Source organism: Pinus tabuliformis, chromosome 5_1, assembly GCF_031772625.1.
Source record: "Pinus tabuliformis cultivar Carrire ecotype Pingquan chromosome 5_1, CPIR1, whole genome shotgun sequence".
NCBI classification, from domain to species: domain Eukaryota; kingdom Viridiplantae; phylum Streptophyta; class Pinopsida; order Pinales; family Pinaceae; genus Pinus; species Pinus tabuliformis.
Genome location: NC_142305.1, coordinates 934,599,989 through 934,626,459, shown reverse-complemented (window position 1 = coordinate 934,626,459; position 26,471 = coordinate 934,599,989). Strand labels below are relative to the sequence as shown.

General features: G+C 39.8%; 1 protein-coding gene across 4 annotated transcripts in view; it reads left to right on the top strand.

The window, feature by feature from the left end:
- LOC149167846 (exocyst complex component SEC6-like) overlaps positions 1-26,471 on the top strand; it is a 504,852-nt gene that overhangs the window by 89,659 nt on the left and 388,722 nt on the right. For 3 of the 4 annotated variants that reach the window (XM_089433197.1, XM_089433194.1, XM_089433198.1), the window contains one exon: positions 21,974-22,000. The exons of the other annotated variant lie outside the window; for it this stretch is intronic. In XM_089433197.1, the coding sequence (XP_089289323.1) occupies positions 21,974-22,000 (27 nt within the window). The remainder of the gene's footprint in view (positions 1-21,973; positions 22,001-26,471) is intronic. 4 annotated transcript variants of the gene reach the window in all.

The window sequence follows — 26,471 nt, the reverse complement described above, 5'->3', positions numbered from 1 at the left end:
AGGAGGAATATTTGATGGAACACCTTAGTTTAATAGCTCATTGGAACTAGAACTAGAACGAGAAGATGTACAACATGGGATAATGAGAAGTGACTTCCAGCGGCCATAGAAAATATGGTGGGAGATTTACCATTTTCCTAGATTAAAAGTGATTTTAATTAGTCACTTAATTAAATAAAAAGAAGGGGAAAATGATTAATTGAAGGGAAAAGGCCAAATGTGACTAAGTAAAATAAAATAAAAGTCACTTAGATGAAGTCAACGAGGAGCTTTTAGAATAATATTAAAATAATCAAAATAAAATACTTATAGAAGATTGGAGATCTATTTATTGAGTCTTTAGAAGGAGGAGGATGATATCATTTGAGACATCTTGGATTTGAGTATTTTTCTTGTGGAGAGGTTTTGGGAATGTAGTTCTCAGTTTCCGTGAGCCCCAGGACGAAAACCCTTAGATTTCCTTGTGAGTTGGATGAAACGCTAACCCACTGTTGAGGAGATTTCGGTCAGAAATTTCACAGAGCATCATCAACAACAATTGTGAGTAGATTTGCCGCAGATCTGTGGATCGAGAGTGGACGTCATTCAAATATTCAATTGGAGCTTCATATTTAGTTCAGTTTGGAGGCCCAGACTAGTATTGTAGTAGTTATATTGGGAGGTTGTCTTCTTAGCTATGTTCAAGTTATTCTATATTGGCATGTAATGTGATTCAGAGATATAATAAAGCTGAGATTTCCTGCATGTATCTATTGGCCAATTTGATTTGTTGTTTTCATATTGAATTTTATTTGATTTGCCTTTAATTTCTTCATGCAAATTGTGTAAATTCTATGTAAGAAATTTACGATTTAATTATCTAAAGCAATATCTTGAGAAATTTGTCAAATTTAATAAATGGGATATTACACCTCAGTAGAATGGGGTTGCCGAGAGGAAGAACAAGACCATAGTGGAGGCAACGATGGTAATGAGTTATGACCAGGAATTGCCTATGTTGTTGTGGGCAGAGCCCTGTAATACAACTGTTTATGTGCATAAGAGGAGTCGGCACAAGATATTGGAAGACATGACTCCTGAGGAGATGTTTACAGGAGTTAACCCAGATGTGAGCCATTTGTGCAGCTTCAGTAGTCCAATCTATGTCCACATTCCCATAGAGAAGAGGAATAAGTTGGAGCTCTTGTCAAAAAGTGGCATATTTGTGGGCTACTGTGAGGTCTCAATGTTGGGCATTGGATAATCCAGCGCTCCCCGTGTGTTTCGTGACATGGACTAACCGCCTCTCGAAGATCCGTTAACTCTGGCGATGCGTCCGTTTACTAACACCTGCGGGTTTTGGTGCAACGGCAATCGTGATCCCAACAAGTGGTATCAAAGGTATTTTAATACTATTTAGTGTTTAATGCTCATTCTTATTAGCTGTTGCTATATTTATCATTTTTAGTAGTTTCTTAGATGAAACTGGTTGTTTCTATTTCCTAATAGAAACTTGATGTTTCTATTACTGTAAATATCTCTGTATTACTTATTGAGCTACATTCTGCTCATGTAAATCAATTCAATTCATTCATTGATTATGGTATCGGAGCCAGGTTTATTTTTTCGAAATAATTTTTCATTTGTTTGAAAAATTCCATGCTTCTTTTCGAAATTTGCTTTCTCGCAATTTGAGTTGCCCTCCTGTGGTCTCGTGAGGGTTTCTGGTGTCGTCCTAGAGGTTCGATGTTCAAAATTTTTTTGGGCCTGTAGAACTGTTGTTTGGAACAGTCACGGTTCCAAATTCGAATTGGTGGTTTTTTGAAAATTCTGCGACTTTGAACTCGGAGAATCTCAGGCGAGTTTTGAAAAATTCGCGGTGAATACGCTACCTCATATCCGCAACATTGGCCTCAGGACGATGACACCTGTTGATTTGAGGACGGGCTCTGCTTGGGGTTTTATCATTACCCAGTTCGTTACCTCCTGTGACAGACATTACACACGGAATTATCAAAGTGTCGAGAGTAAGTCCGTGAGACATATTTCTTTGCGCTATAGTTTCTTGCGAAGGTCGGAGTTTTGCCCTTTTGCAATTCGAAATGTAGTGTGTGTCATTGTTGCCGACACAGTTTCCCTCCGCGTGGCGTCACAATTTCTTTGGTCATTGATGGGGATCCCGTGGTGAAGAGCACGAATGATATCCATATCTGATTGCTCAGAGCATAGAACTACGACTTTAATCTTATCAGCCCTTTCCTGATTTTCCATTTGCTGCATTGAAAAATCCGCATGTATCTTTCGCGTGATTTTTTTTTTTTTCGTGGTTCCATCCGTCTAGGTTCCAGTCGGGAATCATCAAATTTTACAGCAGTCTGGATTTCCCCGCATCATTTACACCTAAACAATCGCGATTAGTATTGCGCTGCTGCGGCTTTTGTTTTGACTGGTGCTGACCGGACGTGACTTTTTGGTAACAACGATCGAGCTGAGGGTTTGGATCGTGGCTGCGTGCGTATTCTCTCCATTGAACTTAGTTTTGCAGTGCAGAAAGATCAATTCCTGTTGTACACGTTGAGATAGGCGTAGTGGGCATGTGGAACAGACCAACGTTATCTCAATATGGAGATTTTTTTTGGCCCAAGTATTTTTTTCATTTGTCGAAATTTCTTTCCAAATACAGATTTGATGTGGGTTTTGTGATACCTCAACTGGGCAGTCATCAGAATTTTCTGGGTGCATCGTTTTCTGTGCCTCGATTTTTCAAGTCAGCTGGCATCTGCATTGAAAGCCGAGTCAGAGTCCTTTGTTGTTTTTAGTATCTTGGGAAACGTGTAGATGGCCTCGCTAACCAATCTGATGTTGGAAGGCAGTCAGCGCTTTAATGGCACCAATTATAACATCTGGAAACAAAGAATGTTGACCATTTTTGAATATAGGCGTCTTGACCAACTCGTTTTGAACAAAGAGCTCCGTCCTGGTACAGCTGGTACCGATCAAGATAAGTTTGATGATCGAAATCGAGAGGCTGTTATGCTTCTCAAACTCTCTGTGACTGATGATCAGTTACCGCAGATTCCTTCCGGCAAGACAGCTGCCGAAATCTGGCAACATTTGAAGGAATTGCATGAGACATCCGACAAGAGCAGAGCTTTCTTTCTCAAGAATCAGTTGTTCTCCATCATGATGGACGAACATATGTCTTTACAGGAACATCTTAACAGGATTAAAGACATTCGAGATCAGCTCGAAGCCATTGGTCGGACCATGGAGGAAGAAGATATGGTAGTCATCACTCTGAAAAGTCTACCGAAATCTTATGAACACTTCATAGAAACACTCAACATTACCACCACAAATGTTGATCTGAAGTTTCCAGAGTTATGCACCAAACTCTTGCAGCAGGATCGTTGGAAACAGCAGTTTGGTAGTGGTGCTTCATCAGCCTCCTCAGAAAATGCTTTTGCTGCCAAATATCAGTCCTCTCAGTCCTTTCAGCAAAAAGGTTCTTCTCAGCCTTTTGATCCTACTAGGAAGAAAAATGTGCAGTGTAATTACTGTCACAAGTTCGGCCACATGAAGAAAGATTGCCGACAGAGGATTGCTTCTGAACAGAAGAAACAGGGAGGGCCCCATCAGACAACAAATGTTGCAGAACATTCCGAGTAGACAGAATCTGCCTTTTACGCCTTTATGGCTAAAAGGTCTTCAGATCATGTCCCGTCTTCTGCTTGGTACATTGACTCTGGTGCATCACGCCATTTCTCTCACGGGCGTCACTGGTTTATTGACTTCTCACCTTTCAGTGATTCCGTGGTATTTGGCGGAGGTGAAAAGTACACAGTGGTTGGCAAAGGTACAGTTCAGATCCAGTCTGGTGGGCGCACACTCATCTTCCTGAATGTGTACCATGTTCCTGGTATGGAAATTAATCTGCTGTCTGTCAGCCAGATTATGAGGAACTCTCCTGAGCTTGATGTAGTGTTCAGTGCGCACAAGTGCTCTATTATCGACAGGGAGACTAGTCTTACGGTTGTTGTTGGCCTAGAGGATCATGGTCTATACAGGCTTCTTGACACTGGTGATTCTCCAGAAGTGGCTCTAGCAGCTCATGTTTCTCCCATCAACACTCTATGGCATCAGTGATATGGGCATCTAAACATGCAGTATCTCTCTCAGCTCTCTCGGGAGGGACTTGTGTCAGGGTTACCTGATATTCAGAGTGAGCAGTTGAGAGTATGCGGCGTCTGTCAAGCTGGCAAGCAACATCGGTCTTCATTCAAGGATGGAGAATCTTGGCACGCATCTAAGGTACTCCAGTTAATTCATGTTGATATTTGTGGTCCTATGAATACATCTTCTATTACTGGTTGCAAATATTTTTTGCTTATTGTAGATGATTTCAGTAGAAAGATGTGGGTGTATTTTCTAAAATATAAATCTGATGCATTTAGTACCTTTCAGAAGTTTAAAACCTTAGTTGAAAAAGAGTCTGGCTGTAATATCATGACTCTTAGGACAGATAACGGGGGGGAATTTTGTTCTTCTGCTTTTTCCAACTTCTGTGATACTCATGGCATCAAACGCCAGTTAACTACACCCTACACTCCTCAGCAGAACAGTGTTGTCGAACGCCGCAACCGTACGGTTGTTGAAATGGCTCGTTCCATGTTACAACACAGGAGTGTTCCGAACAAATTCTGGGCTGAAGCAGTATTCACTGCTGTCTATCTTCTTAACCGATCACCTACTCAGGCTGTTAAGGGGAAGACTCCCGAAGAGGTTTGGTCTGGCCGTAAGCCTAAGATCAGTCACCTCAAAGTATTTGGCTCAGTTGCATATGTTTGGATTCCAGCTGCTAAGCGCTCTAAGTTGGATTCCAAAAGCCAGAAACTCATGATGACAGGGTACAATGATCATCACAAGGCCTATAGGTTGATAGATATAGCCACTGGTCGTCTTAGCTTCAGTCGGGATGTAGTATTTGATGAAGACAGAGGATTCTTTCAGTCTTCTCCTTCTGAGCAGTGTTCTGAGGATCAGCCTCACAGTGTTCTTCTTCCGGTAGGTCCACCTGATGGGAGGGATGATGCAACATCAGTATTTGATAATACACTACCTGAGTTTCCTTCGGAAAATAACCTTCCTCTTGCTGCTCCTATTGTTCTTGAGCCTTCTCCACCTCCTCTTGATATTGGTTCCTCTACTCTTCGGCCTAAATGGTGGGCTAAAATCATTGGTGATCTTCAGGATAATGAGCTCCTTGAAGGTAGAACTTCTAGACATAAGAGCAAACAACAGTCTACAGTAAATTTTGCTCTTATGGCTAACCTACACAATATTTTTGAGCCTCAAACCTATTCAGAGGCTAAGGGTACATCTGAGTGGGAACAGGCTATGGAAGCTGAATTCCAGAGTCTTCAGAAGAACCAAACGTGGACCCTTTCTGATCTTCCTACAGGAAAAAAGCCCATCAGCTGCAAATGGGTGTATAAAGTGAAATACAAAGCTGACGGAACCCTAGACAAGTATAAAGCTCGTCTTGTTGCTCGAGGGTTCTCACAGAAGGAAGGCATCGACTATGAAGAGACCTTTGCTCCTACAGCCAAGATGAGTACCATCCGGCTTGTCCTTGCCCTAGCAGCTCAGTTCAATTGGAAAGTTCATCAGATGGATGTAAAGAGTGCTTTCCTAAATGGTGACTTACAGGAAGAAGTCTACATGACGCAACCTCCAGGATTCAAGGTTGCCGGTCAAGAACAGAAAGTGTGTAGATTAGTTAAAGCACTCTATGGATTGAAACAAGCTCCTCGGGCTTGGTACATGAAAATTGATCAGTATCTGACAGATCATGGCTTTCAGCGGAGCCCATCTGATGCAAACCTGTATATCAAGCATACTGGTGATGATATTTTGTTTGTGGTTGTCTATGTGGACGACCTTATCATTACTGGCAGCGTTGCACATTTGATCCATGGGATCAAACAAGACTTATGCAACACCTTTGATATGACAGACTTGGGACTTCTTCATTACTGTCTAGGGGTTGAAGTCTGGCAAACTGAGAACAACATCTTTCTCTCTCAGTCCAAGTATGCCAAAAATCTTGTGGATAGGTTCAGAATGCAGGATTGCAAACCGGCCACGACTCCTATGGAACCAGGGCTCAAACTTTCAGCTCAGTCATCCTCCCCCCTTGTGGATGAAACTTTATTCAGGCAATTAGTGGGCAGCCTCATCTACCTTACTGCCACTAGACCTGACATCAGTTTTGCAGTGAGCTACATTTCCCACTTCATGTCAGCTCCTAAGGCTGATCATTGGATAGCAGCAAAGCGTGTGCTATGATATGTGCGTGGCACTCCTGATTATGGACTCCTATACACTCGAAGTTCTGATCCTATACTCAGTGGTTACACAGATTCTGACTGGGCCGGTTCGGTTGATGACTGAAAATCTACAATTGGGTATGTGTTTAGTCTAGGATCTGGTGCTGTCACCTGGACTAGTAAGAAGCAGCAGGCAGTGGCTCTCTCCTCAACAGAAGCAGAGTATCGGGGAGCAGTTAAGGCATCTTGTGAGGCAGTTTGGCTTCGACGTATGCTTGCGGATATGCATGTTTCCCAGACAGGTCCTACTCCCTTGTTTTGTGATAATCAGGGAGTGCTCAAACTTGCCAAGAATCTAGTCTTTCATGAACGAACAAAGCATGTGGAAACCCATTGCCACTACATTCGCCAGCTTGTTGAAGACGGATCCGTTCAGTTGCGATATGTTCCCACAACGGAGCAGCCCGCAGACATCTTCACCAAGCCTCTTGGTCCTGATAAGTTTGTAAAATTCAGAGGGTCTATTGGTGTTGTAAATAGATTGAGCATTAAGGGAGGGTATTAGAATAATACTATTAAGTGTTTAATGCTCATTCTTATTAGCTGTTGCTATTTTTATCAATTTTAGTAGTTTCTTAGATGACACTGGTTGTTTCTATTTCCTAATAGAAACTTGATGTTTCTATTACTGTAAATATCTCTGTATTACTTATTGAGCTACATTTTGCTCATGTAAATCACTTCAATTCATTCATTGATTACTCAAAAGGCTACCAAGTCTACAGTCTAGGACAATGGAGAGTGATAGTTAGTCGGGATGTCAGATTTGATGAGGGAAGGACCTTTTGGAAGTCACATGAAAGAGAGCCAACAGGGGTAGAGGATCGAGAGCGTGAGGCTCCTAACGCTGAGTAGGGACCAACAACACCAACAACATGAATACAACTTGTTGTAACATGCATTTTTGTTGCTTGTAGTATTCATTTTTCATTCAAGAACTTGAAAATATTTCAAAAAATAGATAAAAGCAAGAGGAAGAAGTGATAATGGTATATCGGAAATCGCTAAAGGAACAAGTAAGAATAAAAGAATCGGCCCTGGTATAGCCAAGGATCAAATCAAATCATAATATAAATGGTTATATGTAGCCATAACCAATATATCTATATATATGTGTGTGTGTGTGTGTGTTAGCGATGTGATTAAATTGCAATCGCAAATCACAGTGGGCAGTTATAACATAGCACCTCAGCTTTGGCCAATTGCGATTTGTGATAGTCGGACCCGAAACACATATATATTATGTTTTAAAGCCCCAGAACCACAAGATACTGAAGAAATGGCGCAAAGTCAAAGTGAGTGGACAGATGAAGAATGAACGCATAGGAACCGTTAGATCTTGTCAAAGTGAGTGGACAGATGAAGAATGAACGCATAGGAACCGTTGGATCTTGGAGATCAATGGATAAGGTCGAAGGAAATGAACGATCCAGATTAAATCATGTAGATTGGAATCAAGGAATGAACGACGGAGATTAACCAGAAGCGCTGGTGGAAGAGAAATCCGAAGGTGCATCGCCGCCATCGATGGTCGAAGATCTATGGTCATCGGGCGCGAACAAGTCCGGGCGTTAACCAAGACGAAGGGCAGATTTAAAACTATAAGCGGGATTTCGGGCGGATGCAAAGTGGTAAACGATATTTAGAGGAAAGCGCCTGATTCCATTCAATGGTTGACACGTAGCACTAAAGGAGAGAGAAAAACCGCTCATTTCGGGCGGGTAACTCTCGTGCAAATAGCCCACCTGAAATTGATATCAGCTGTCGAATCCTGGGGTTGAAATCTACGGTGGAGAATGGCCGGACCCAAAAATATATGCATTATGTTTTAAACTCTCGGCGCGTCTGCCTTATCGCGTATTGTAAAGGTTTACATTGATATAACATTTGAAAGGGCCGATTGTGATTTGCGATGCAAAGTCAATGGAGCACTGAACGGGCGGATCTGATGGATTTATGGAGCAAGATTAATTCTTTTTGAGTTCCGTATTAATCAAAGGTTCGTGTTGATTTCGCTGTGTAAAGAGGAAAATCAGTGTTAGAGCCGAATCTGAAGAGGAAGACAATCAGGTATGTTTTCTTTGTATTTTGGCCAATCAAAACGCCCGATACATATGTAAGCCCAGGTTTACACAAGTCAAACACATTTCATTATGGCTAAAACAAATTAAACATCATTAAGGCATATACAGAGGAACTCGGCAGCGGATTAACAGAGCAAGCCAACAGTTATCGTCCTCTTCTAAATTCAGTTATTTTCTTGTTATTTCATGTTCTTTGAGGTGTCTTTTACCCTCTGTAAAATTTTGTAATAGTTTTACTTTAGATAGTTAGAGAAGCAGTTAAATAATTTGATAGTTTCAGAAATCAACAACTGTTCCACAATGTATAAAAAGATGAAAATTTACAAAGAATGGGTTCGAATTTTGGAGAACCTGGAGACTAAACCACTGTATTCCTGATATAGCTGTGCATTAATGAAAGAATCAGAAGTTTCCATGAATTGTTGGGTATAATTTTGTAACTTCTCTGTCATGTGTCATCTTATGTTTTCTTCTTTCAAGTATAGTAATGAAGCTACAGGTCTTTATTTGCTTATGTAGATAAAGTTAAAATCCCTTAAAAGAGCGCTCCTATACTTGAAGTTTTCATCTTCCTTTCTAAGTTATAGATAATAGTTTTTGTGTAAGGCAGCATATTATCTTTAACTTCTCTAAGGGTCGCAGATAATAGTTTTTGTGTCAATCAGCATATTGTCTATGATTCAGTTCTCATTTTCGTAATTCTTCTAAGTGACATATAGTAGGTTCTGTGTTAAGCAGCGTATTATCTTAAACTTCTCCTTCAAGCTTTCTTCATTCATCATTTATATCTAGCAACAAATGGAATTCTGAGATTTTCCGGTCACATATGTATTAAGGGTTAAAGACCAAGTTTTCCAGGTCCTTCATTTAAGAATACAACAAACAATAAAGTGACAAATAAGTGACAACAAACAATAATCATTAATGTCTTAAGCACAATTTCTCCACAACCAAGAAATTGGTTTCTTAAGGTACACCATTAATTGCCGCTGCTGCCGGTAAGAGAAGACAATAACACTTTTCCTTGGGTTTTTCAATATTTTCCTCTAGTTGTTCAGTGAGGAGGAAATGTTTGGTTGTTTTGAATCAAAGCAATAACTCTGGCTTCAAGAAGACCCCATACAAGATTAGACACTTCACAACAGAAGGTTCAAGCTCTTTCAGATCCTGAAAGGCTAGTTTCTAGGAGGGTTGGAAAGTTTAAGATCCCAATTACACCAATTCCTACATTGTCTGCATCAGACAACAACTTATCCGAACATTCATCTGATAAAGAGTCATCTTTTTCATCATCTTCATTTCAGGAACCTAACTGTCAAGAGCAATCTTTAGAGTCCGTTACTTTTCATTTACTTGCTATAATTATTCAACTTGAACCAATATCCACATTACCACCTCTGCACATTCCATTTACCTCTCAGTCAGGTTCCACTTGTGTTGGTAATCAAAGTTCAATAAACATGGCAGCACCTGCATTCTTGATGAATAGGTATGCACCTCTTCAACTACCACAACCGTTCAATCAAATGCCACAGGATTACCTCAAAACTCTTCCTCGTTTTTTAGGGGAAGATGAACAGACAACAGAGAATCATGTAGTAGTATTTTGTAATTTTGCAGAAAGCCTAAATGTTGAACATTTAGATGTTGTTCTAAGACTTTTTGTTCAGTCCTTGGATGGAGAAGCAAGGAAATGGTTCAAAGGACTTCCCAATAATACTATTCCTTCTTGGGAAGAGATGGAACATTTATTTATTCAGAAATGGGGGGAAAAAAGACCATGGGTATTCATTAACAGAGTTTAATGCCATAAAGAAGAAGTCTGATGAAACAGTGGTCGAATTTGTCAGAAGGTTTAACAAATTGTACAATAGTTTTCCAATGGAGATTAAGCCTCCTCCTGCTGGTGCAAAAATAACTTTTGCAGGGGCTTTTGAATCAAATTTTGGATTCACATTAAGGGAAAGAAGAGCTCTAACCCTTGATCAAATCCAAATAGATGCATTAGAGATAGAAGCAAATCTGGTGGCTGCGGGAAAAGCACCAGAGACTATCCAAGACAAGGGAAAGGCAAAGATGGAATCCTCTCAAAGTCAAGCATTGGAGGATATGTGTAATGTAATTAAAACTTTGTCAGATAAGTTAAATAAATTAGAGTTTGAAAATAAGAATTCTCAGAGACAAACATAGTATAATAAGAACTTTAATCCCCAATACAGAAGACAACCTTTGCAAATCTTGCAAAGGGAAAGAAAAGATCAAAATCAGATTCAAGCACCATTATATATAGAAGCAGATCCTGGTGAAGAACATGAGCAACCTGAAGATCAAATTTCTACATTATATGCAATAGATGAAGATGAACTTGGTATCGAAGGAGAAGAGTATGTATATGATGAAACATATGCCATTCATGATGAAAATGAAATTGATGAATATTGGAAACAATTTTTTGATTTTATGCAGGCTGAACTACATAAGAAGTATGACTTGAGATCGAGGAAAAGATCAAGAAGTCAAGAAAATGAAAGTGAGCAGCAAGTTTCAACTTCCTCACCAAAGGCGACTCCACAAGAATCTCAGCCTGCAAAACAAGTGAATAAAGGAAAGCAGCAACAGAACGCAAATGGCAAGGCACAGATACTTCAAGGTGAGTCTTCTCAAGATCAAACTGAAAAAATTCCTTTGGAGAAACTTGTTTCAATTCCTCAAGTAATTCCAATCATGAAGAAAGGTGAAGATGAGAACGAAAGGATTGCTAAACAAGGTCACTTGTTTAGTCTTACTAAGGAGTTGGAAAAGGTAAGAATACAAGTTCCCCTTACAGAATTGGCAAAAACACCTATTTATCAAAAGGAGATTGCTGAGTTTATTAATTTAAAAGAAAATGAGAGTATAAATGACACTGTAAATCTGCAGGAAGATAAACTAGTAGTGGTTTTTGGTCCACATGTAGAGGAAGTAGACTCTTCAATACCTCCTTTTTATATTTCCTTATTGGTTCATGATTTCCTCCTACATAATTGTATGTTTGATTCGGGAGCTTCACACAATCTTATGCCTTTGTCAGTAATGAAGCAACTAAATCTACAAGTTACCAAACCTTATAGGGACTTGTATTCTTTTGATTCGAACAAAGTCAAGTGTCTGGGGGTTATTAAGGATCTGGCAGTGTCACTAGCCCAAATTCCAGCTAGAAGCTTGGTCATGGATGTAGTAGTAGCAGATATCCCTGCTAGATTTGGAATGCTTCTATCTAGGTCCTGGGGGGCTAAATTGGGTGGTGTTTTGAAACTAGATTTTACATATGCTATTATACCGATTTTTGGTGGGGAAGAGAGGAGATTGTATAGAGAAACTAGATTTGTAAAAACAATTACAAAAAATGGAGCAAGTAATTCACCTGTATATAGCCAGGAGAAGGATGACTTTGCTTGTTTCACACTGCATGATAATGTAGAGCTGGTTGAAGATAATCAGAAGCAACTTACTTCAGCCAATGTAATTACAGAGCTGCAAACTGAAGGAGTGTGGAAATGCTTCTTTGATGGAGCTTATTCCAAGGAAGGAACAGGTGCTGGTTTTCTTCTAATTGCACCTGGAGGTAATATGTTCCCTTTTTCCTTTAAATTAGAGTTCGAGGCAACAAACAATGTGGCAGAATATGAGTCCTTGATTATTGCTTTACAAACAACTAAATAGATGGGAGTTAAGTCAATTTTTGCTTTTGGAGATTCGAAGCTGATTATTAAGCAAATAAAAGATCATTGCCAAACAAAGCACCCTAGGCTTAGAGCATACAGAAATGAGGTATGGGATTTGATTGAGAATTTTTTTGAAGCTTTTAACATTCAATTCATTCCAAGAGATGAGAATAGATTAGCAGATTCATTGGCTGTGGCTGCTAGTACTTTCAAGCCTCCTATTAATCCAAGACTAAGATACGAGATAGAGATGAGACACAGACCCTTTGTTCCTGATAATGTTAAGAATTGGCAAGTTTTTGAGGATGATTAGCAGATTAAGGAGTTTTTGACTATGGTTGAAGAGTTCCAGGGCACAGAAATTGATCAGGATGAGGAAGAGACAACAGAAATTGCAGAAGTCAGTGGTTTAAAAGATTCAATAGCAAATCAGAAGATCTTTCAATTGAAAGATAATATTCTGCCAAAAGGACTTGTTCCTCTTGAAAGGATTTTTAATTCCAATGATGTGGCTGTTGACTCAGGGAAAATTTCACAAGATGAACATATTCAGGATCACAACATTGGAACTCAGGAGAATCCCAGGTTAGTAAAATTATATGGTGGAGTTTCACCTAATTTTCAAGAGAGATATATTAAACTTTTCAAGAATTATGTTGATGTCTTTGCATGGTCCTATGAAGATCTCAAAACCTATGATGTAAATATTATTCAGCACAAGATTCCTTTGAAGGAGGGAATTAAACCCTTCAAATAGAAGCTTAGACAAATAAATCCGTTGCTTCTACCACCAATTGAAAAGGAGGTCAAGAAGTTGCTTGATGCCAAAATAATAGTTCCACTCAGGTATTCTGTTTGGGTGGCTAATTTAGTGCCTGTGAGAAAGAGAAATGGAGAAATAAGGTTGTGTGGATAGCAAAAATCTCAACAGGGCTTCTTTGAAAGATAACTATCCATTGCCTAAAATGGATCATGTGCTGCAAAAGGTAATGGGATCTTTTAGAATGTCAATGCTAGATGGATTTTCTGGTTATAACTAGGTGGCTGTGGATAAGGAGGATCAGAAGAAAATGATGTTCACAACTCCCTGGGGAACCTTTATGTATGCCAGAATGCCTTTCGGATTGATGAATGCAGGTGCTACATTTCAAAGGGCTATGGACATTGCTTTTGTTGGAGATAAGTTTGTAGTAATATATTTGGATGATATTACTGTTTTCTCAAAGTCTGATGAAGAACATTTGGACCATTTGAAAAAGACTTTTGATAAATGTAGAAGATTTGGACTTTCCTTAAATCCCAAGAAATCCATTTTTGCTCTGGAAGAAGGAAAACTATTGGGGCACATTGTTTCCAGAGATGGAGTGAAGATAGATCCGGCCAGAGTACAAGCTGTGCAAAAAATACCATTGCCTAGGAGTAAAAAGGATATTCAAAAGTTTCTGGGAAAGATAAACTTCCTGAGAAGATTTGTATCCAACTATGTAGAAATTGTAAAAGAAATTACTAATATGCTAAAGAAGGAGAATGAAGTGAATTGGACCAAAGAAGCTAGAGAATCATTTTCCAGGATTAAAGAGGCATTACAGGCAGCTCCAGTCTTAATCAACCCTGATTACCAAAAGCCTTTCCAAGTTTTTTCATTCGCATCATCAAGTTCAATAGCTGCTGTCTTACTGTAGAAGAATGATGAAGAGAAAGAGCAGCCAGTTGCATTCTTCAGTAAGATTCTTAGGGATTCTGAGCTGAAATATAATATTCTTGAGAAACAGGTGTATGCTTTGGTAAAAGCCCTGAAAGCTTTTAGAACTTATGTGCTGCAGTCACAAATCATTGCTTATGTGCCAAATGCTGCAGTGAAAGATGTATTACTACAGGGAGATGTAGAAGGCAGAAGAGGAAAATGGATAGCCAAGATCCAAGAATATGATTTGGACATAAAACCCACAAAGTTGGTGAAAGGACAAGGATTGGCAAAAATGTTGACAGAATCAAACTTTCAGGCATTGGGAATCAACTTGCTGGCACCTGTGGATGAAAAAGCAGCTGAAGAAAGTGAAGGAAAGCAAGATCTAGGTATGAAGATCAGGTATAAATTTTTGTGTTCAGAATGGTATAAGCATATAATTCATTATTTGTGCTTTCTTTCCTATCCCCAATCCTTAGATAGAACAAAGTATAGGGCACTAAAGATCAAGGCACAACCATATGTGATTGTGGAAGGCAGATTGTACTGGAAGGATCCTGCTGGAATTTTATTGCTATGTTTAATAGAGGATGAATTTATAGAAACAATCAAAGATTATCATGAGGGGTTATGTGGAGGACATTACAGTTGGAAAGTAACTGCACATAAGATCCTTTAGGCAGGATTTTATTGGCCTACTTTATTTGGTGATACATATAAGTTTGTTAGAAGTTGTCAGAAGTGTCAGCTTTTTGCCGAGAAAAAGAGATTAGCCCCTTTACCTTTGATTCCAGTTTTCATAGAGGAGCCATTTAGACAATGGGGATTGGACTTTGTTGGAGAAATCAATCCACCTTCAAGTAGACAACACAAGTGGGTTCTCACAGCAATTGATTATTTCTCCAAATGGGTAGAGGCTATACCTACTAAGAAAGCAAATGATTAGATAGTAATGAAGTTCTTGGAGGAGATTATTTTAGCTGGTTTGGATGCCCCATCAAAATTATAACATACAATGCTCAAGTCTTAAATTCAAGTAAGTTTATTACGTTTTGTCACAATTATAATGTTACTTTGTCCCATTCAACGGCTTACCATCCGCAGGGAAATGGATTAGCTGAATCTACTAACAAAACTTTGATGAAGATCCTTAAGAAAACCATTGCAGAAAATCAAAGAGATTGGGATTCTAAGTTAAAGTTTGCTCTGTGGGCTGCTAGAGTAACTACAAGAAGATCTACAAGGAAATCACCTTTTGAATTAGTATATGGAACTTAGGCTCTGTTTCCAAGTCAACTTGTGAAACCGGTGATTGCAATGATTTAGGAGGCGAAAGAAGAACCAAATGCTTTGATAAGAAGAATGAATAAAGTGGTGGAGCTAAGCGAGAACAGGGACAAGGTAAGAGACAACTTGATTATGTATCAATCCAAGATGAAAAATATTTTTGATAGAAAAGCCAAGGAAATTGATTTTAAAGTTGCAGATTTAGTATTGAGATGGGATACCAGAAGAGAAGATAAGGGTAAACATGGGAAGTTTGATCCTCTCTGGTATGGCCCTTTTAGAATTGCTGAAGTAAGATCCAATAATACCTTCATTCTTGAGAATCTTGATGGTGAAACTCTACAACTGCCTGTCAATGGGCAATACTTAAAGCATTACTTCCAGTTCTGAGGAATAAGCATCATTTCATTGTAAATGCCGAAGTGAAATTAGTGTACAAATGCCATAGAATTTAAATTTATGCGAAGCAATATATGACTCCATGCTCGAAGTGAAGGCACTAATCTACGGTTCTTAGTGCTTCTGTGGCAAAAGCACTATCCCCAGGTGGAGCCAGATGTTGTAACATGCATTTTTGTTGCTTGTAGTATTCATTTTTCATTCAAGAACTTGAAAATATTTCAAAAAATAGATAAAAGCAAGAGGAAGAAGTGATAATGGTATATCAGAAATCGCTAAAGGAACAAGTAAGAATAAAAGAATTGGGCCTAGTATAGCCAAGGATCAAATCAAATCATAATATAAATGGTTATATGTAGCCATAACCAATATATATATATATGTGTGTGTGTGTGTGTGTGTGTTAGCGATGTGATAAAATTGCAATCGCAAATCATAGTGGGCAGTTATAACATAGCACCTCAGCTTTGGTCGATTGCGATTCGCGATAGTCGGACCCGAAACACATATATTATGTTTTAAAGCCCCGGAACCACAAGATACTGAAGAAATGGCACAAAGTCAAAGTGAGTGGACAGATGAAGAATGAACGCATAGGAACCGTTGGATCTTGGAGATCAACAGATAAGGTCGAAGGAAATGAATGATCTAGATTAAATCATGTAGATTGGAATCAAGGAATGAACGGCGGAGATTAACCAGAAGCACTGGTGGAAGAGAAATCTGAAGGTGCGTCGCCGCCGTCGATGGTCAAAGATCTACGGTCATCGGGCGCGAACAAGTCCGGGTGTTAACCAAGACGAAGGGCGGATTTAAAACTATAAGTGGGATTTCGGGCGGATGCAAAGTGGTAAATGGTATTTAGAGGAAAGCACCCGATTCCATTCAATGGTTGACACGTAGCACTAAAGGAGAGAGAAAAACCGCTCATTTCGGGCGGGTAACTCTCGTGCAAATAGCCCACCCGAAATTGATATCAGTCGTCGGATCCTGGGGTTGAAATCTATAGTGGAGAATGGCCGGACCCGAAAATATATGCATTATGTTTTAAACTCTCGACGCGTCTGCCTTATCGTGTATTGTAAAGGTTTACATTGATATAACATTTGAAAGGGCTGATTGCAATTTGCGATGTGAAGTCAATGGAGCGTTGAACGGGCGGATCTGACGGATTTATGGAGCAAGATTAATTCTTTTTGAGTTTCGTATTAATCAAAGGTTCGCGTTGATTTCACTGTGTAAAGAGGAAAATCAATGTTAGAGCCGAATTTGAAGAGGAAGATAATCGGGTATGTTTTCTTTGTATTTTGGCCAATCAAAATGCCCAATACATATGTAAGCCCAGGTTTACACAAGTCAAACACATTTCATTACGGCTAAAATGAATTAAACATCATTAAGGCATATACAGAGGAACTCGGCAGCGGATTAACAGAGCAAGCCAACAATTATCGTCCTCTTCTAAATTCAGTTATTTTCCTGTTATTTCATGTTCTTTGAGGTGTCTTTTACCCTTTGTAAAATTCTGTAATAGTTTTACTTCAAATAGTTAGAGAAGCAGTTAAATAATTTGACAGTTTCAGAAATCAACAACTGTTCCACAATGTATAAAAAGATGAAAATTTACAAAGAAGGGGTTCGAATTTTGGAGAACCTGGAGACTAAGCCACTGTATTCCTGATATAGCTGTTGATTAATGAAAGAATCAGAAGTTTCCATGAATTGTTGGGTATAATTTTGTAACTTCTCTGTCATGGTCATCTTATGTTTTCTTTTTTCAAGTATAGTAATGAAGCTACAAGTCTTTATTTGCTTATGTAGATAAAGTTAAAATCCCTTAAAAGAGCACTCCTATACTTGAAGTTTTCATCTTCCTTTATAAGTTATAGATAATAGTTTTTGTGTAAGGAAGCATATTATCTTTAACTTCTCCAAGGGTCGCAGATAATAGTTTCTATGTCAAGCAACATATTGTCTATGATTCAGTTCTCATTTTCATAATTCTTCTAAGTGGCAGATAATAGGTTCTGTGTTAAGCAGCATATTATCTTAAACTTCTCCTTCAAGCTTTCTTCATTCATCATTTTTATCTAGCAACAAATGGCATTCTGAGATTTTCTGGTCACATATGTATTAAGGGTTAAAGACCAAGTTTTCCAAGTCCTTCATTTAAGAATACAACAAACAATAAAGTGACAAATAAGTGACAACAAACAATAATCATTAATGTCTTAAGCACAATTTCTCCACAACCAGGAAATTGGTTTCTTAAGGTACAACACAACCTTTAGATCTGGAGGAGGAGCGAGATGTTCCTTTGAGCTCTACCAACAGGAGGCCGAGATGGGTTGAGTAGATCTTGAGGGATACTGAGGAGCCTGTGGAGGCTCGTAGCAACACTTTCAGGAAGAGTAGATCACCAACGATATTTTCCAGTTATTTGGCATTGTTGAGCGACATCATTGAGTTCGAGCCTTCCACTTTTGAGGAGGCTGCAGATTAGTAGGTATGGAGGGATGTCATGGTGGAGTATGGCTCCATTGTGAGGAATGATGTGTGGGACATAGTGCTGAAAGATGTGGTCACTTGTCGATGGATCTACAAGATCAAACATGCAGCTGATGGCAATGTTGAGAAGTACAAAGCGAGGTTCATTGCAAGAGGGTTCTCCTAGTAGGAGGGAGTTGATTACGAGGAAGCATTTGCACCTGCATCCATTAGAGTAGTTATGTCGATTTCTCCATCATGAGGAATGATGTGTGGGACATAGTGCTAAGATCAGAGAGAAAATCTGTGGTCACTTCTGTAGGGATCTACAAGTTCAAACATGTAGTTGATGGCAGTGTCGAAAAGTACAAAGCAAGGTTCGTGGTAAGAGGGTTCTCCTAGCAAAGGGAGTGAATTGAGAGGAAACATTTGCAGTGGCCGCTAGATATGCATCCATTAGAGCAGTTATGTCCATTGCTCCAGAGATGGGGTGGAGGATACATGAGATGGATGTCGAGACTGCTTTCCTCAACATGGTGATTGAGGAGGAAGTGTATATTGAGCAGCGTTAGGGATTTGAAGTGCATGGGAAAGAGACTCATGTATGTAGGTTGAAGAAGGCTCTTTATGGGCTAAAGCAGGCTCCGTGTGCATGGTATGCTAGGATTGATGGATATCTTCTTTTTTTGGGCTTTTGCAAGAGTGAGGTAGACTTTAACTTGTACTATGTACTTGTTGAGGGTGAGCTGCTCATCGGGTACTTTATGTGTATGATCTTTTCTTGACAAGATCAAAGAAGATCATAGGGATGTGTAAGGAGGATCTTGCTTTGGAGTTCGAAATGAAGGACATCAACTTGATGCACTCCTTTTTGGGATGGATTTGTGGCAACAGTTAGGAGAGATTTCGCTTGGGTAGGGAAAGTATCCAGTTGAGACCTTGAGGAGATTCAGGATGGAGGATTACAAGCCTATGTCTACATTGATGATCACTAATCTGAAGAAGCTGAGTGCTTCAAAAGGCGAGTTGGTGGATCCCACACTATATAGGAATATGATAGGTTCCTTAATGTATATTGTCAGCACTAGGTCAGATATTTGTTTTGCTGTGAAGTTTGAACACACTCAGCCAGTTCATGGTGGAGCCGAGACAGGTTTATTAGGCGACAACAAAGCTCGTGTTGAGGTACCTGCGAGGCACGATGGACTTTGGACTGAGATATGTCAGAATTGGTGGAGTAGAGTTGTAGGGGTACACAAATTTTGATTGGGCTGGGAGTGTTGTGGACAAAAAATCGACGTCTGGATGTTGTTTCAGCTTCGGATTTGCCATGATCTCATGGTATAGTAGGAAGTAGTAGTTAGTGGCACTTAGTTTAGCAGAGCTAGAGTACATGGCTGCAAGTATGGCGAGTTGTGACATAGTGTGGCTTCACAAGATGCTCGTGGGATTATTTGATTTGGAGATGGGGCCAATAGTTGTTCAGTGTGATAATCAGAGTTGCATTAAGATCTTTGAAAATCCCGTGTTTCATGACAATTCCAAGCATATCGAGATCAAATATCACTTCTTTAGAGACAGGGTCCAAAGAGGTGCTGTGAGATTGCAATACATTTCCACAGAGGAGCAGGTGGCAGATATTCTCACTAAGCCTCTAGTGAAAGGGAAGTTTGTGAAGCACTGAGATATGCTAGGGGTGGGGGAGAATTCCTTCCTTGCTAGGAGGGAGTGTTGAAGCTTATAGTAGCTTTGGAAGTTATTCTGCATAGGCTTGGTGCCATAGCATGTGGAAGATGATTTATTGCCTCTTTAGGTGCTTGTTTGGTTTAATAAGTGATTTATATCTTCTTTCCTATGTCTAACTTAGAAAAAATTACAATAATTAAAGACAATTAATTTTGTGGACTATTAAGTCATTTTCTAAGGATACATAATTTAACTATTTAAGTGACTTAGAAATGATCTCAACCATTGATCTCCTAGATGTTCAAGAAGGGAGATTAGGGTTAGAGATTTGGGCTTAATGCAGAGTGTAAAAAAAAGCTTAAGGGAGAGGTGAAGACACAAGAGAGGAGACACAAGAAGAGAAAGCGATTTTCTCGAGTGTGAGTGGTTTAGTACACTAAAGCAACAGAGGAGAAAGAGTGTAGGAGGATTTGAGGGCGTATCTAGATGGCCGATTTTCTGGAGATTGCTCGGTAGAGTTGCTGAAGTGAAAGGGAGGTCGATTTGATTGGACAGGTTGATTTGCTAGGGCTGAATTTCTTGAGGCGCAAAGGCATCTAAAATAGAAGGCTCAAGGCTGATATTTTGGCGAGTTGCTGGGCCGAAATTTTCCAGGTTGAGTTCCTTTAGAGGTTGATTTCTTGTACGCTGAATTCCTTGGGCTGAATTCATCCAGTGGGGGTTGAGTTATAGGTTCCAGTAAATGTATTTTTTCCTTATAATTCTTTGTGGGTTAAAAACGATGATTTTCAAAATTAATGAATGATGTAGAATTGTTGTGGGTATTTATCTATTGCAATGTGTATTTGACCTATCCTAATTTTTATTTTCTGCTGCATATAAATTCTAGAAGTTAAGATACCAATGATTTATTTTTTGTCAATTCAAAATGTATTTTGGTTAATTAAATAAATTGTTGGGAATAAATAATTGCTATGAGAAAATAAATCTGGGTTGGTATTAGGAGATTTAACAAAATCACAAGTGAAGCCTCATGCAAAATGAGGGTAAATAAATTGCTCAACGCTGACAAGTATCTAAAACCTATATGTTGCCTAATGGTGTTTGTGTCAATTGATTTAGAACATCAAGTGGCAACAAGTATTGAAGCCATTTACCAAGAGAAAACAAACTTCAAATTCATGGACTTGGTTGAATAAGATTAATGAGCTAGAGTTGATATGAGCTATTGACTCATTTGATCATAGTATGATGAACTTTAGACTCTAGAGTCCTGAGGCCATTCAGAGCCTCAATGTTGATGTGTTTTCATTTAAAACTTCGATTGTATGTGTTGTAAATCTTAAATCTCAATGATGTTTTGCTATAATCGCTTGTACATGCTTTATACTTAAAAAAAACTTTTCATATTTGGTATGAAATTGATTGGATTTATATGTTTGTTATGTGTGTATTAAAATTTGAATATTTTGTGTTCTTTAGTTGGTTAGTTGTTCAACCTAGATTTTGATTGGTTCTAGTTTGGTTGGTGATTGATTCCAATTAGTTTTGTTTCTCGTTGCTATGATTAATAATCTCTTCCTTCCTAACATGATCATATTTCCTTTTATATAAACATCATGGTATAGAGCATCGTACTAGAAAAAATGTGGCCGAGGCCAAACTGCCAAGGAATTACAAAATATCCATATCATTAATGTAGGCCACATCAAATTGCAAGACATACCTAGGACTAAGAAGACAACAACTTTGATCGAGTACCATAAAGCTTTTAAGACAAAATTTGATTCCCATTAATAGAGTATAACATAACCACTACAACACTAATGAAATTTACCAAGTACCATTAAAATCCTACATACACAAAGCACATAGAGCCACCCAACCAATGGGGGGAGGATGCTCTTCATCGTTTTTATGCACAAGCCCCCACCCATCGTTTGGCAGATCAAAAATACATATATTTATACTCTATTGTAGCCACTCTTTCAATGGCAGACTTATCAATCATCCCTTAAATAGTTGTAAACATCTAGCCTAAGTTATGAGCTTCTTAAATAAGAGGTTTAAGCGACTACAAAGCTGGTTTATTACTCAATTGTATTTAGTTACATTTTGGATTTGTTTGACTTCAATTTCGAAGCATAACTAATCTCTACTTATGCATATGTTTTTCTAATTCAGTTTGTACTTTTGCTTTGTCATTTTTTATGGGTTTGTGATAAGTTGAACTTGTTGCTAATGGATTTTAATTTTATTTTTGATTGACAGTCCTCACACTCTTGTACGTGCATTAAGGTATGCTAATTATTTTTATCAACTGTCGTGGTTATTTTCTTGGGTGGTTGAAATTTACTATTTTTTCACCATTAATTGGTTCATGATATGTTTTCATTGGCAATGAATTTGGTTTACTGACAACTTCAAGTGTAAGGAATATGATGTTTTGAATTTAGTTTCAAATTCTCTATTTTGACTTGAGAAAGGCATTCTCAGTAAACCTATGTGAGCTTTTATGTGCGACATATCCCACATTGGATAGTTGGTAAGAGTGGAACCTTTTCCAAGCATTAATATCACAAAGAGAATCATGTCTCGAGCACTCCTTTATGAAAGCTAGTTATTTAGTAGAGCAATTCATTTTGTTGTAGAAAGAGCTTCATGCAAGGGGATGTAGTTATTACTTGTAGCTACAGTTGGCACCAATGTATATTTGCTTGTTAAGTATTGTTAATGGATGCTTTGCTTTTATTTGCTTTAAAGCTGCATGCAATCTCATTTAGCTTTTAGCATTCTGCATGCAGCCTCATTTAGTTTCTAGCATTTTTTGATGTTCTTGTTTAGGTTGTTAGCTTGTAGTCTTTCCTTTCAGGAACCTTGCTTAGTTTACAAAAAGCATGAATACTATAAAGGACTATTTGTAATCATCATTTAATATTGCCTCGTAGATATTAATAGTTTTCTAATCATCATGTAATTGTTAGACATTGTAATGTTTATTTTATCTAAGGAGTAATAAATGTTATGTATAAGAGTAATGTTGTAATTTCATAATGTAATATCCCTAATTTTGATTTTCCACATTAGAGATGATTTTTGGAAGAGGAGACAAGTCCGATGTTGAGACTTATGAGGAAAAAGGGAAATTGCAGCGTTGGTCGAATGTGGGGCCCACAAGAGAGAGAAATTTGGCCCAAGAAGGGAACTCGCACTCTTGGAGGAGAGAGAAAAGAGGAGGGGGTGCGAATTAGGAGAGAGAAAGAGTGGGGGCCACCAAGGGAGAAAAGGAGGCCAACAATTATAAATAAGGAGAAGAGGCCTTCATTTGCATCTTTTGACAATTTAACTTCTAAACACAAGTTTTCTTGAGTTGTTTAGCCAAGTCAACTAGTGCTGTTTAGCACAAGGGATTCCCAAGCAGGAATTCCACCTCTACCTTCGGTGAACTCCGAGTGTCACCCTAGGAGAGTAGAGAGAAGTCTATCTCAAGACTTCTAAAGGAGCTACATTGCAGATCATTTCCAGCTGGTGTGTATTTTCCTTGGGCGCAAAAGTTGTTCGAAGCACCCTAATTGAGATCAACTATAGATTGCTAGAGTTTCAGAGGATTTGTAGGAGTTTTTCCCACAAATTGCCAGAGATTTTGTAGCGAATTTGTTTGAGGAGCCATTTCTCTCACTTTGAACATTGCGCAAGGGTTTCTGGCTTAGCCTGTGCAAGGGAAGAAGGGAGAGAATTTGTGGAGAGATAAGGACTGGACTTAGGAGGATTTCTCATTGGAGAATTAACTGGAGTTGGGAGAAATTTTCCGTGGTAGATTTGGGGCATAATTCAGTAATATCAAAATTGTGGGGCGTTTTCTGGCTAGATTAGGCAATTTGCACTTGTTGGGGGTCACTAGGGGTTGGTGGATTCAACCCAAACCCTTTCTAGGTTTTTGTGGGTTTGGTGAGAGGAGGCTAGCATTAATTTTGCAGAATTTTCTTAGCACTTTTGAGGGCAGATATCGTAGTTCCTCTAGCAGCCAACAACAAAAAATGTTGGAGGGCGGAGTTCACTCCGGGACCATTTCCACCACTTGGGTTCGTGAGATTTTTCTGAATTATTTTGGGTTCCTTGTTAGGCCCGAAACACCAGTTCCATTCCAGCAGCAATAACAATTTATTGGGTCGTGTGAGCTCTTAGTTGGGGCCATTTTCAGCATTTGAGACTACATCCTTCCACCTGGGTTTGGTGTGCTTGTTGTAGCAAGCCTAGGTTTTATGGTCCTCATCCTATTGTACTTGATTTATCCATGTGAATTAATAAAACGGCTCAACTATTTTGCGTAGTTTCCTTGTTGTTTTGATGGTTGGTGCATATTTGTGATTTAATTGCTATAGCTTAGTTCATGTATTTGTTATTTGCTGTAAATTTCAATTTGGAATATTACAGTGGTATCAAAGCATGATCTTGGCCAGCTGTGGGGTAGCCAACAAGACCATGGAAGATCGGGCATGTATGCACAATGATGGTTAAAACCATAGACAACTGATGGCTCAAGGGAGATTCAGTAGGTAGGAATTCTAGGGTGGAATACGCTGGAACTATGAGAGGTTGGCCTAGTTGAGTAGGGTGATTGACCAAATCCATCCTCATCCTGACAACAGAGACACTAGAGGTGCGTAGGCCGTGGGGGTGCAACCATCTGCACCATTTGGGGAAAGTCGACAAAATCAGGGCACTGGATCTCCTCAAAGGGAGCAGAAAGGATAGGGACACTTAGAGGGTAAGACTAGGGGCGTTGTTGTTGGTGGAGACCTAGCTTTAGATATCAGGAGCCTGAGGAGGAGGTTGAGCATGATGCTGAGGGCACGCTAGGTTGTGAGGAGCAAATAGATATACCCAACGTGATGCAGGAGTTACCCTTGTTGGAGATTCCTTTGATAGATCCAGTTGACACCTTAGGGGAAAGAGTAGAGCATACACCCATAGGGCCATCCATTAACGAGGTGCCAGGAGACACCGAGATGTCCACTGTTGAGGAGGTGCCATCCGTTGTTGAGGTATCCATTGATGAGGTGTTTGGGGCAGTGTTTGAGTTTTTATGTGATAGAAACACACACTGGATTGATGAGGTGCCAGGAGGCATAGATGTGTCCACTGTTGATGAGGTGCCATCTGTTGTTGAGGGATGCATTGATGAGGCATCTAGGTCCATGACAAAGTCTCAGGACAACAACCCCCTACAACTGATTGGTGAGAATGCCTTGCATGTTGGGATGTCTATGGAGGAGCAGTTGGAGGCTCATGTTGAGCCCATGATGGAGGAGGATACACAACCATCCTTTGGGCTATCCATTGATGAGGGGTAGCATAGAGAGCACACGTTGGGATTTCAATATAGTTCGCTTTAGAGGCACACTGATAGGGCCTACAACGTTATTAGCCCACCCCAACACATTGGATGGAGAGAGGCAGAGTTGTCTAGACAAACCATAGTTGGTGACCAAGTCAACAAGGATGACTGACATGAGCTGAGTATGACACCACATCGGCTTGGAGGGCTTGTTCCTTCCATAGGAGATTGTGCCTTCGATCCCTCTTTTGGGATAGGATGGTGAGAGGTATTGAGTTGGTACCCAGTGGAGCGGTCTGGGTGTTTGGATCTATTCATGGCCAGGGGCATAGTCCAGCAGGGGCCATGGGTTACCAAAGGAGCTCGAGGGCCAGATTGTTGTTGGGATCCAGGTGGGGTTCCCCACCACAGCATGGGTTTGGTTAGTGGTGGTATTAGTGGTGCGATGGATTCAGTGACCGAGCGCCCACACACTTTCAGATCTCCATCAACACTAGTGACAAGATGGTTTGACAGGGGAGCAGATAGATTTCATGAGTTATCTTGGCATATTGATCGCACGTGGGGTCACAGGGTGATTGGCCTACTCTGGCAGGAGTTTGTTGGAGGAAGTGGCATCAACAGGCCACCGAATAGGGCATCATATGGAGACAATGCTCTCTCATTGATGTATTGGGCATTGGAGCTACTGAGGTTTGACACGATAGCATTATTTCCGATTGCATGCGAGGATTTGGGCCACTTAGGTGTACTTAGGAAGATGAGGAGGTGTAGATCACGTCGTGGTGGGTTTACTAGCAGAGTGGTGGATGCATGGGCACATATGGGATGCCCTATGGTACATGGTGGCATGACATTGAGCGTTGGTATCCAGTGGTGCATGGAGTTGTGCCATGGAGTTCAGTGCTATGCAGAGGAGTGCAGGGGTATGTATTTGTGTGCAACAGAGCATGATGATGCACAACAGGTTGTTGGAGTGTTGCCACCAAAGAGATCTCTTGATAGGGGCATCAGGCACACCATTGGGTTTGGCACACCTAGATTTGGAGAGCGAGTTGATCATAGGGCTGACCATGAGCTTCCATTTATCACTCTCCAACATTGCACACTGACATAGGGGACTTGGATATCATCTCTTGATGCTCTCATCACGAGCAACAGGACCCAAGAGGTTCATTTGAGACAGTTGGACGAGACATGGTGCATCAGGAGAGAGGCCTTCCAGCTGTGGCATATGGGTAGGGTGCGAGTTGGTAGATGTAGGCTTGGGGGTAGTCCAATCATCTGGAGAGGTAGCACTTGCACCACCCTTGAGCCCACACTTAGGGAGATGCATGACCCCCTTTCGGCAAGACATTCTAAGGTGTCTCAGGAGCATTTATAGCGGTTGGTGGACCTTACATACAGGCGGATGTTTAGACACTAGGCAGT